At 33.0% G+C, this 13062-nt stretch overlaps 1 protein-coding gene and 1 non-coding gene across 2 annotated transcripts in view; one reads left to right on the top strand and one right to left on the bottom strand.

Moving 5' to 3' along the window:
- CCDC178 (coiled-coil domain containing 178) overlaps nucleotides 1–13062 on the bottom strand; it is a 221866-nt gene that overhangs the window by 177411 nt on the left and 31393 nt on the right. Inside the window, exons 2-6 of the mRNA XM_062568544.1 lie at nucleotides 9196–9270; nucleotides 7229–7356; nucleotides 6426–6460; nucleotides 3940–4031; nucleotides 2341–2541 (exon numbers count right to left, since the gene is read on the bottom strand). Of these exons, the coding sequence (XP_062424528.1) occupies nucleotides 2341–2541; nucleotides 3940–4031; nucleotides 6426–6460; nucleotides 7229–7356; nucleotides 9196–9270 (531 nt within the window). The remainder of the gene's footprint in view (nucleotides 1–2340; nucleotides 2542–3939; nucleotides 4032–6425; nucleotides 6461–7228; nucleotides 7357–9195; nucleotides 9271–13062) is intronic.
- Nucleotides 7022–7094, top strand: TRNAV-UAC (transfer RNA valine (anticodon UAC)). Its single transcript has one exon. It is a non-coding gene; the product is annotated as a tRNA-Val (tRNA).

The raw sequence follows: 13062 nt of genomic DNA, 5'->3' as shown, positions 1-13062 counted from the left end.
ATACCCTTTCATTTTGACAATGTGAATGTAAGATACTTAACCATTTCCTCTGGCGTTCATTTTCTTTAACTCAAGTTTGTCTGACACACATCTGAGGTTAGTGCTTGTGGACCCAGGGGTCTGAAACTCAAAAGTGTCAACCTCATAAGGCAACCAAAGTATACTCAACAATTATTTTTCAAAGAAGTTGTTTTGTGGTTTCAAAAACTAGGTTTTTGTTTGCTTTTGGAGGTTTATTCTGGAATATCATATGATAAGTTTCTTTTCAGTCTTCCAGAGGAGCTAGCAGTCTTTTGAAGCTTTATACTCACTCTCATTTGGATACATTAAAATCTATAAGCAGGGCTCTAGTAGACTGCACTGTGAATCATATGCTGTTTGTTACTCTGTTTTGTTTGTTTAAATATTAAGATGGAAGGAATCTGTTTCTCTTAACATCTTGCATAGGACAGGATATCTGTTTTACAAGGCACAAATGGAAAGAACAACCTTTAGGTGGAGGTCAGGTTGTTCCTCAATTCCAGTCCAGTCCAGCATATATCTCACCATAGCTTTATAAAGAAAATGGTGGTAGGGGTTTCACAAGATGCAAAGGATTAAATTATTTTGCAATTCCAGTAAGGGCTTTATTATTTTAATATGCCTACAAATTATTTTCATGTATTACTTTCATTTTGCCTACAAAAGTTTTTATTTGATAAAAAGATGGGTGAGATTCTTAAGACTATCTTTTTCACATTTGCAAACAGTCCAATAATAATGCCCCTCAAACGGAAAAACAAATGAACAAAGAAAACAAATAGCAAGCTGAACTGTTGTTGCAAAACTGTATTACAGAGTGACAGAACAGTTGGGCAAGGACCTACAACCCCTCTGCTCAAGCAGAGCAAGTGGCCCAGGACCACAGGTTTTCAGTATCTCGAAGGATGAAGGCTCTACAGCTTCCCTGGGCAACCTGTTCCACTACTCATTCACCCTCACAGTGAAGCGTCCTCTTGTGCTCAAGTAGAATTTCTTCGTCCTGTCATTGGCCACCACTGACAAAATCTCGCCCTGTCATCTTGACACTCCCTCATCAGTTATTTTATACAAATTGGTAAGATCCCCCGAGCCGTCTCTTCCCTAGGTTATGCAGTCTCAGGTCTCTCAGCCTCTGTTCTTATATAGAGATGCTCCAGCTCCTTAAATCTTTGTGGCCCTTTGCTGGACTCACTGTAGTAAAGTCTACAGATCTTTGTCTACCTGTCTTGTACTGGGGAGCGCATAATTGGACACAGTACTCAGATGTGGCCTCAGAAATGTAGAGAGGAATATACATATACACAACTCTCTTCACAAAATAAGTGTATTCATGTAAAGATTTTTTTTTCAAAAAGATATTTTAAGAAACACTGTCAGAAGAATAAGAAAAAGTTGAACAAGATGCAAAGCTTATAAAGTAAAGGTAGGAGAAGGACTAGTGAATCAGTTTCAAGAGCAAAGAAAAGGAGAGCAAATTTCAAGAGAACCTGCAATCCCAGCTATAAAGAGGAGATTTTAAGACTGCCATCAGCATTTCTCATACTGGGACCACAGAAGAATCTGTAATAATAAAAAGACGGGAAATTTGGAAAAGTTAGTAATGCACCCATTACAGCATATAACATTGTCAATAGAAATGTATGACATTTGACATACTCTACACTAACACACAATGCCAATGCACTTATTTTTATTATTTTCCTCTAGCAACATACTTTCCTTCAATGACAGGCTGTAAGTCTAGAATTTAGCTTCAGATCACACTTGCTTCCTGGAACAAGTCGGTAAGGAGACAAACAGTTTCTACATAGCCTTTTCTAGTCCTGCCATTTTTTTTTTAAACTGTCATCTACACAATAGAATAGAATATCACAAAAGGCTATAGTAAATTTAGAATCTGTGATTTAAAGGAGACATATCAATCATATGTCATACAATTCCTACTAAAGATTTATGTGCTACATTCAATTGTATCACATCTTAATTTTTCTTAAAATAACATATTTATTTTTAATTTATGGTTTAATCTATGATTTAACCTAACTGCATTATTCTACAATTCTGTTCCAACTTCTTCTTCTCTGCTTCAGACTGAGTATCTCTAGTCATCTCCAGATTGTCTTGTCTACTCTTAAGCTATTTCTTAAACAATGCTTAACTACTCCACAGCACTTAAGTGTTTTTCTGGAAATATATTCAGAAAAAATAGATTCAGAAGAGTAAATACTGTATTCCTATTAGAGTCTTAGCATAATTCTTATTCTTAATAGCGAACTGACAGAAAAATAACAAAAATAATCTTAGTTTCAAAACCAGTACCTTTTTGCACAGCTGCAGGGAGCTGTTGAAGCCTCCAAAGTGACATACAATCAAGTTTCATGCTAAGCTTTTTCCCTCGCTGTTTCTCCTGTTCCAAAGCTTTTTCCGCTTCTCGGCAATCAGCATCTAGTCGCTTAATTAGCTCAGTAACTTCCAGTAGTAAAGCTTTTGTTTCCAACTTCAAGGTTAAAGTCTTGCTGTCTTTAAAAGTACATTAAACATTTTTTATGAAAGCTTAAATATATGCTCTTTATTCCAGTTTCATTCTCAATATAAAGCTGGTCTGTTCACATGCATCCAGTAAACACAACTGGCTACACTGTTGTCTTTAAAAATACACTCAAAAAAATTTTTTTTTATGAAAGCTTAAGCATATGGTCTTTGCTCCTGTTTCATTCTCAATATTAAGCTGGGCTTCTTCACGTGTCAGAACAAGCTTACGTTGCAATACAAAACTTGCATCTCAATAGCATTTTACTCCAGTTCCTTTTAAACATAGTATTCAAAAAAATTAACAATAGAGATGGTACAAAATTTTCACCTTTGCCTCATTGTTTGGACAAGTAATCATCCAAATAATAGTACAGGTGTCTAATTATCTCAACTTTTTTTAAAGTACTTGTTTCATTTTATTTTACTACGGAAGTATCAATGACTACATTAAAATCTTTGAAGTGCTAATAATATTCAGTGTAATATCTCAACAACACCGTTTTACTACTGCCACACATGAACAGTCAACATTACATTCTGTGAAATCTGGATATCAAAAACACCTCAGATATTTATTTCCATACAAAATGCCTTGAGCTGCTCATCCATTGTCTTCATTTGGTTATCTTTATTATTATCTATTAAAAAAGGAGAATTTCTTAAGCTACAGACTTCCATACTTCAAATGGTGCATCCCAATTTTAATTACACAGTTAATAATTCCTTGAATTATTTTGATTAAAAACTGCAAGCATTGAAAGCAAGCTAACTGGTTAAGATCTGCAGTGAAATTCTGGCTTCACTGCCATCAGTAGAAATTTTATCACAAAATTCGCTGTAGATAGAATAGTCTCTAGTCTCAAATTACCAAGGTTGTATGTTGGCTTAAAAAAAAAAAAAAAAAAGTACACTAAATCTCTTGAATATTTAAAAATTAATTCAAAAAAGTATACTCTGAATAAAGATGTGAACCGTAAAAAAGGGGAGGGGGGGGTCTTCATCAAGAACACATTATAAATACCCTGTAACAGTGATACAGTGATACCTGTTTTACAGAAATTCAATGGAAAAAAATCTAAAATTTCCAGTAATGAAACAACTAATTTAGCTGTTTTGAATCATATATGTGCTAAAACACAGTACAAATCTAAACACAGAAATTCAAACTATCTTCTTGCAAACAGGGTAATTTAATTATTATTATATTACTTATATATTACTTAATACAACATTTACAATTTAGATATCTTTCAGACTGACAATAATACAAACATTTACATACAACATACACCAGGCAACTGGGAATTGTTATTAAAAAGGCAAAGCAAATATTAAACGAGGTAAGTAACTTTACAACTCAGATCGAGTATTATTAAACATTTTTACCTTTAAAAGATATATTAACATCTTGAAAATCCAATCTAGTGGATAATGACAACCAGGTATCATTAGATTCAGCACTGATCTTTTCTGTTATCCTGTAGATAAAACCAATTGTCACTAAAAAATTCTAGACAGTAATATTTATTTAACAATGTCAATTTAAATACAAAGTCCAAAGTTTACCTTCTTCAATTTTATACATTTAAATATTGTCTTAGTTAAATTTAATTGTTAAAAAACACCTCTAAAAACACCGTAAGAATTCCTAGTTGACAATTCCCACTTAAATGTTTTTCTTTTTTTTTTTTTTTTTTTTTTTTTTTTTTTTTAACAAAAACACAAGAAACAAATTCTTTTAAATCTCTTACTGATGTAGATTCTCAATTTTGGCCTCAAGTCTAAGGATTTGCCAAAGAGAAACTGTTACCCCTCTCAAGCTTCTTTTATCAGTTTAAGAAAGTCATCACTTGAGGGTCAACAATGAATTAAAAATTAAAAGATTTTGGATGGAAGAAGAAAAAATGATCAAGGCATATACTTCATCAGGCTCCAACACAGATAAGTTTTTGAAATCTGAGACTCAAGAGCAGGGAGGAGCAGGGCATCATCAAAATGAAATCAGGGCAAATTTAACCCAGAAATGAGAGGAGAAAGAAATAACACAAGTAGTCCAAGAAGAACAGAAGCAAATCATAGCTCGTACATGAACTCAAGAAACTCTAGTCAGTCTACTGGAGTTGAGAAGAACAGAATGAAGGATAACTAGCACCCATCTATGCTCACATATGCAGCTTAAAGACCACTTATGTCCTTCATCTGCATCTAAGACAAAAAAAAATCTGCAGTCACAAGGTTTTATCACACATATATGCACAATGTGAAAATGTGTATTTGAAAGCATTCCAGCAAAATGTTCAGTTTCCATGAAGAAATAACAGACAAAAAGCCTATGTCAGACAGATCAAAAGAAATAAAACTGAAGCCTCCCTAAATCAGCAGAAAATGTACTTAATGTACTGGGAATAGAACAAAAAAATTCTAAACAGTAGTGGGAAACAAAAGACTTTAAATAAGAAAACTGGGACCTGGTGATGGAGGAGAACCCAAATGAAACAGAGAAACAGGAATTTGATAAACAGGAGCCAGGTAAGTATGCAAACACAAAATAATTCAGTAGGTATCTCTGACAAGAGTATAAAACAGATGTATCAATACAGAGGGAAATACAGGGTTGGCTGAGTAAAAAGGCTGAAACAACAAGCTCAGTGCCTAAAATACAAAGATTTTTAAAAGAGTTTCAACAGGTGAATATAGCTAAAACGGTATTATAATGTAGTCTGCTTCACAAATAATTCCATTTAAAGTTGCATAGTCTTCTTTTGGGTCCGAAGCCTCAATACTAGGCTCTGAAATACGCTAAAGGTTCTTTAGTGTATTTCAAAATATATGCAGCCATTAAGTAAAATTTAGGAAAAAAATGCATTTCAAAATATATGCAGCCATTAAGTAAAATTTAGAAAAAAAAATGCATGTTTTGTGCCTTAAAATTACATTTTAAATTTATAACTTTTAACGGCTTCATGTATATTCCAGATATTTCCAGTGCAGACATATCTAAAAAAGCAGTTCATCAAATTGTTATTTTTAATTTAGAAGCACATTTTGTGTTTATTTTAAGAAGCCTCCTCTCTTTTTCTTTAACTCTAAAGTCACCTACTTGTAAATACTGTAAGGTGAGACTCAAGGCAATTCTGTAACTCAAAAATACACAAAAGCTTCTGAATCATCCTTAAATAGCTGACAAACTACACTGAAAAATCATGCCTTTAATAAGAATCTAAACAGTATGGAGGATAGGAAAACTGAGAAAGAATAAAGAACAAAATCTTGGGTTTTTTTCATGTCTTTTTACAACATACTATGATGTACTGGCCATTTCATTCAATTTTTTCCTACTCTATTTTATATTACTTGTCCTTTCACAAGTCTCTAGACAAGTTGCGACAAGATTAAATGTGACCTCTATACAAACTGCACTCAGATCTATTTGAAGAAGTTTACACAGATCAGAGTGAGCATGCAGAAACTTCTAGAATTTTTAAACTTCATGTTCTCAATCCAAAATTTAAAGCAATGAGAGTATAAAATAAGGACTCTTAGCTATATTTAAGTACCTGAAAAGAGGCACAATTTTAGAAGTATTAATAACCTAACAATTCTTACCCATATAAATTCATCATTTAGATGGGACCTGAGATCATCTTGAATCTTTGCAAGTTACTGACTAGGAAGGACATGAGAAATTCTCCATGAGCACTTTTGGTCTCCAGAGCAACTTGCTACTGCAGACACTAAGAATGTTTATTTTATGTGCATTCTAAATAAGAACTTAGTAAACCCGATAGTTCACAGAGCAGATTTTATAATCAGATCAGTTTCTTAAATAATTAATTGATATTGAAGCAAAATTGTTTTTGTATGATTCTTACCATGGTATTTCCTCCTCCTTAAACACACGATCATACTGCAAAGGCAAAAAATAAACTCCATTAGACATCTCAGATGATATGTACTTTTTCTGTTTCCTAACAGAAAGTATAACAGGCCACCGAATTTTGTATCATAAGAGGGCTAATCAGCATAACTTAAGATGTCACTGTGGCTCATGTACCTTGGATTATTATAGTATTTATGCTGCAGTTGCAGAAATCTCAGTGCAGAGAATTTAGCAATTTTTGTGGAATACACTGTAGTCTGTGCTAATACTAATGATATGCTGCTATAACACCACTCTTTGCAGTACTGGAGCTAGATTATTTAAATATAACATGTCTGCACAAGCAGCAATCTTCTCACTATCCACTGAGACGAATCTATGTGCATCTGAATTACCATTTATTAATTATTAATTAATTACTAATATTTATGATATATTACATTATGCTATTGTGGTATATTGATTGTAATAATATAGTTTGACTTGTCAGAACTGTAATCAGATAAAAACACACCATGACTGAACCTGCTAGGCAGTGTTTTGCAGATTCACTTAAGTTTTTATAAAAAACAACATAGTAATCTCAAACCTTCCATAGTGTAGTGGTTATCACATCTGCTTTACATGCAGGAAGTCCTGGGTTCAAGCCCCAGTGGAACGAGCACCAGGAAATACTTGGGAGGTTGGACTAGATGATCTCCAGAGGTCCTTTCCAACCTTACTGATTCTGTGTGATCTTTTAGTTGAAGGTAAGGAATAGTACTAGCATTTGGCCATTTTCAACCACAAACATACCTGTTGAAAGCATTTCTCCATCTTTACTTCTAACTCTCGAATGTGATGAATAGCTTTGTTAATACATGGTAATGGAGTATTCACAAAAGCACAACTTCGTTGCCTTGTTGCGATACACTTGCTTTTACCTGGAGAAAAGAAGTGGACATGAAAAGTTGCTAAACTTTACATGCAGGCCAATACCAGTGAACATATGTTCTTGCTTTAACTTGGAACTTGATAAACCTTGGTCTTAAACTGCCTAAGAGAACGTAATAGCTACATTTTTAATAGGCACACGTTTTCCAGAAAATCTTACAGCACTTCAATAATATCTGAAATAAAAAGAGATTCAAAAAAAGCACGAAAAATATGAGGGAATATTTTCAAAGAAATGAGACATAATAAAGGGGGTTAATGTCAGGATACAGTCTGATATAATTGAATATATATAAATAATCCCAAAAGAATTGGGTTTGAAGATTTTACTCTAGTTCTCAGTGAGGATTTTGTCCATATCAGAAAAAAAAAATAACAAAATACAAAAAAGAGAGACTGCTTCTATACCAGAAGTACAGAAAAGCTAAGAGTTGAACAGGAAAGATCAACCTTAAAGTATTCTTAGGAGCACAATACTTAGTTTCAGTAAATGTATGTTTCAACTTTATGAATTGATGAAGTTCCAGAAGAGTAATTATCCTGTTAGGAAATTCAAACTCCATGACACACATGAATATTTGATAGGAATATGTAGATTTCACAATTATGCTTTCTTTAAATCCTCCTAGCATTACAGCCACACAAATGATACTGTGTCATGCTATCAAATCCTAACTATTTTACTCTAACTCCAAATGAAAATCTGACTGCAGAGATCACTAATAAAAAGGCATCAGGAATTAGAACAAGGCACAGAACTCCAGCAGTAGAGCTAAGAAAAAGTACATGTAGCTGTCTTACAAATATGGAACATCAAACCAATTATGTTTACAAGGACACAGATTTTTAATGTGCCCTACAGAATAACCGAAAATAGTAATAGTAGCAATAGGAATTAAAAGGTAATTACAAGACAATTTGCATATACAGTTCATGTTATTTGTTTTTTCTAAGGAATATTTGCTTACTGTCTTGATCCAAAACTATACATCTGCAGGTTACATTAGGCTCTTTTGACTGCTGTGATAATTCCATGTTGTAATTTATGGTAACCAGCCTTACTGGAATGGAAATGATGATGTGCAATTTTTTTTTGAGAGAGAGAGACCACTAAAATGGATATCAAAAACTGCATCTAAGTTTGCTCTAAGTATTTCTAGAGCCAGCAGCCTTTGCAGGATACCAGTAGCCTATACTGGATAACTACATTACACAGTCCTAACAAAGCATGTATAGAATTCTGCCCTTCCTGTCCTCTAAAGCACAAAGCAGAAGTTCAGATTTCTAGACTAACATCATTTTGATCTTCACTGAAAATTTAGCTACTTCTATTGTTATTTCACTGAACTAAGAAGCATTACAACACTTCAGTTAAAAAAAATGAAAACTTTGAAGGGCATTAATAAAAAAAGATTACTTTCTTATTGTTTTGGTTTTCCTCAGTAAACACAAACATCTTTACAAGCCAGTCTTCAAATCCATTGATCAATGCAAGTTAGAAATATAGCTAAGTGAGAAGCTGGAATCATTCACCATTTTCTCACAATCTAAATTAAGTGACAAGCCAATTTTGTTTTTACCAGACAGAAACTGAACAAGGATTAGAAGAATGAAGTGACAGTAGTAAGTCAGTGATTGATACCATTGGACACTTTGAGCATAATTACTACGAAGAATCTCCTGTAGCATGCCAGAAACAAGAAACAAGAAAGAGGACTAGTATTCGATACTGTTACAAATATAAAATATAAAACAATTACTTATATCTTAAGACTTCGTTAAATTATTTGAAAGAGATGTAGGAGAACACATATCAGACGTACCTTGGCATGGCTCATTAGTGTCCTTAGAAGAACAGGAAAATGACTGGTTTTCAAGCATTATTGCCAAAAGCACTTTCCAGCCTAACAGTAAAAATATATACACATATACTTATTTTAAAAACTCTTATTTTCACCAGCAGAAAGCTTATTCCATTAGTGATATATCTACATTTTTCTTTAAAGGTTGCCAAAAGTCTGTTTTCACATTTTCTATTAAGATACAGCAGCCATTAAACAGTTGCGGCATTACAAATCACAGAGTAAAATTTAAGTAATGAAATTATAATTAAAAAAGCAAACAAAAAACAAAATTGAAATTTCCATGTGTGTCCTGACTTTCTAAATTATACAGGTTATTCCGGACAACAGCAACTAACACTAACTGCAAAGATGTGAAAAACAAAATGGAAAGCCCATGATATGAATTTTAATTAAGAAATAGTCAATGGAAGGGAGCTCCGTAAATTTGTAGTCTGAAACATTGTTTTATCAATGGATAAAAGACATGTAAATTGAAGAAAATGATCTACTTAATCTGATGTAAACTTACAACCCAAAGTTACTACAATAAACGGTAATAAAATTATTTATAGAATTTAGATAATTTAGAAGAATAATACTAGCTGAAAACTTAGTTAATAGACTTCAGCACACCTGGAGCTCAGAGTAATGATAAGTAACTAGTGCCATATGAAGATCCAGGTGGATAACACACACGTGTGCACACACACGCACGTGTGCAATTGGCACATTAGAACTTCAGTACAGTAAATCATGGTTTCTAACTGCCATCAATCTAAACTGACTAGTAAAAAAAATTCAGTCTTCATCAACACAAAATTCTAGGAACAAGCATTTTATGGATTTTTAGCATGCCATATTCTTGTAAGACTATCAAAAATACAAACACATTTATTTCAGATACATATTATTTGAAATGGAAAATAATTGCTCAAGAGCATAACTAGTTCAATGGACAGAGAAAACAAAGTAAGACCAAGACTAAGATATGCTCTTCATATTTTACATGCCTCCATTTGCTCATCTATCAAACTCCAAGTTTGTTCCCCAAAAAGTTAGAAGAATGTAAGTGAACTAAGCTTGACAAAATAAATTCCATATCCATGGCTGATTTACATGAACTTCTTTGTGGAGTAATGTAGAAAGTATTACTGTTCTGTGTTACTGTAACAAATTAATAGACTTGGAAAGTCTGAACAATGTCAACAACAGCTTTCAAATTAAAGCTTTGGAATAGATTTTTTAAAAACACAGTTCATAATATATAGAATAGTTTCAAGACACCAAGTTTCACCTATGTATCTCATATTATGAAATGTACAAATGTATTATATAACCCATTTTTACATGTAGCTATTTCATTTGCCCATTAACATCTATTTTTTTTTCTTTTTAAGTACAGTAGCTTTTTCAATTTCCTAGAAGAACTACTGCCAACGGTGAGCCTCAATGTTGCCCAAAGAAAAACGCCAATTTGGCAGGCAAGAATTTTTAAGTATTTCTGTGACAGGATGTCAGATTCTTGGACCCTGCAAAGAGATACTCTACTTTCCTACTGGCTCATACTAACAGTCAAACCAGATGGATCATATTAACTCTAACAAGGAGTACAAAAGAATCTGAAACTCTTAGAAAGTCAAAGAAAATCTGAAGTACTGACAGACAGAATAGCCCTACAGCAAGGAGGAAAGGGGACAAGATAATACACACACGTGAAAGGATGAAATGCAGAAGAAAGCTTAAGAAACAGCTTCAATTTGTGGTTGCTTACATAACCAGTAATGCAACGGGGAAAAGGTACGAATAGATTATTAACTGTTATGTGTGCATATGTTAAGAAGATGAGAACAGCACTTGCCTGATATGGAACCATTACTGCAATGCACAACACAAAAGACTCACTCCACCTCAAAAATGTATACAACTTCCTACTGAAAAAAACATATATTGGAGAAACCTACAACTAATGACAAAGGATATCATTTCAATCTGATGCTTAAAAAAATTGCTCAGAATTTATCTCATTATTTCTTGAAAGTACTGCCCCCAAAATATTTCAATACTAGCCTACGTTCACAACTGTAGCTATCAAAATACAAATGAACTACCCCTGAGGGATATACCTCTTACAGTCCACAACAGTTTTATGCAATTGAAACTGAGTGTCTTGCTTTGACAAAGATAACTACCACACGATTGGTATTGCCACAATGTACCTTTCTAAAGTCACTGTACACTACTTCATAAAGAAAAGGAAAAATAAAAAAGCATTGTGAATTCTTCATCAGATCGATATGTACATGTGTAAGTGTGTAAAAACTGTGTACATCCTGTTTTATACTTCATTAAATACATCTGAAGTTGTGTATGCATAAATTTTTTAAATTAGTTTCTTGCTGCTTTAAACAACTGTAACAGAAATAATGTGCCAGTACAGCTGCTAAAGACAAATTTTTAACATCAAAATCTTAAACAGAAGGGTCAAAAACTAACAAAATTTTTGTTAAAAGCAAGATCATCAGAAAATCATAAAGTTTAAGCAAAATATTTCAATGTAAGAGATCAGAAATCACACATTAGAACCACTATCCACATAACAAACTATAATTAATATTTTTCATCATAAATACTGTTCCCAAGGCAGGGTCTTGGGATATTTTACAATTCATAAATACGCTCCATAAAAAGACTATTACACAAAAACCTTTTTCTCATCAAATTCCATACTTAACACTTCACCAAAACTGTAACTGAATAAGTAAATTTAGTGCAAATCCAGATAATCAACCTCACAATCATAACAGATTACAGCCACGTTACAGAAGAAAATGGTTCCTGCTTCACTGTGACCATGCTACTTGTGCTGTAAATTTTTCCTCCTTACCCAAAATGCAGTCACATAGCTAAAAATTATAAACTAATACATATGTAAAAGGAGTTAACATTCTGTGAAGAAACTTCATTTTATTTCCATCTTTCCCTGACTTCTGAATGCTAACTTTCTGCAAATAGAGCATGCTACCACTTGATGTTAGGGTTCCAGGATTCCTGTACACTTTTTCCCTGGATTCAAGTGCTGCAGTGAATCCTTTTGAGCACTGAGATGAGGCCCAGATTTTCTTGAGAATATGCAGAAAGATATTAATGTTCCTAAGACTATTCCCTCAAATTACAACTAGTGTAGATGTTTCAAAAATATTACACGGTGTTATAAAAATACAGTGGATTATAAAACAATATATAGTAGCTTAAAGCATTTTAATGCTTTAAATGTGTTATAGTGATAATGAGGTCTCAAACCTGAAATCAAGGCTTCAGGTCGAATCACGGAGGCCTGTGCAGACAGGTTAAAATAAACAACCAACTCTGACAAAAAGATTGAGAATGTTTTACTATTTTAAAAATTAAGTGCAACAAAAGATAGGAAAAATTCATTAGGTCATTTGTTGTACTTTATCCCTTTTATAGGAACAGGATTCCTATACAATAACCATTTGAAGCTTCAAGAGCTGTTCTAATGTATTCCCATGAACTTCTAGTAGTTCAAATATATTTAGTCCAAAACTAAATATATTATAGCTGAGAATATACTACTATCATAAATATCTGAAGTAATTCTACCTAAGTTTATCATAATGCATTTGTCTTTTTCACAACAGCATGTTCAGCCTGCAATACATTTTAACTTCTGATTGTTTTCTGTAGCATTTTTCCTTTTCTGATTGCATCTGAATTTTCCAGGTCATTTCTCCTATTTATCAAAATCAACTTGAATTTTTATCAAGTATTCCAAAATTCACATGCCTCATCTCAGCTTCAGCTTAATAGTCTTCACATTTAATAAATTTTATC

The sequence above is a fragment of the Rhea pennata genome, chromosome 2 (assembly GCF_028389875.1).
Source record: "Rhea pennata isolate bPtePen1 chromosome 2, bPtePen1.pri, whole genome shotgun sequence".
Classification (NCBI taxonomy): Eukaryota; Metazoa; Chordata; class Aves; order Rheiformes; family Rheidae; genus Rhea; species Rhea pennata.
This window is presented reverse-complemented; position numbering and strand designations above follow the sequence as displayed.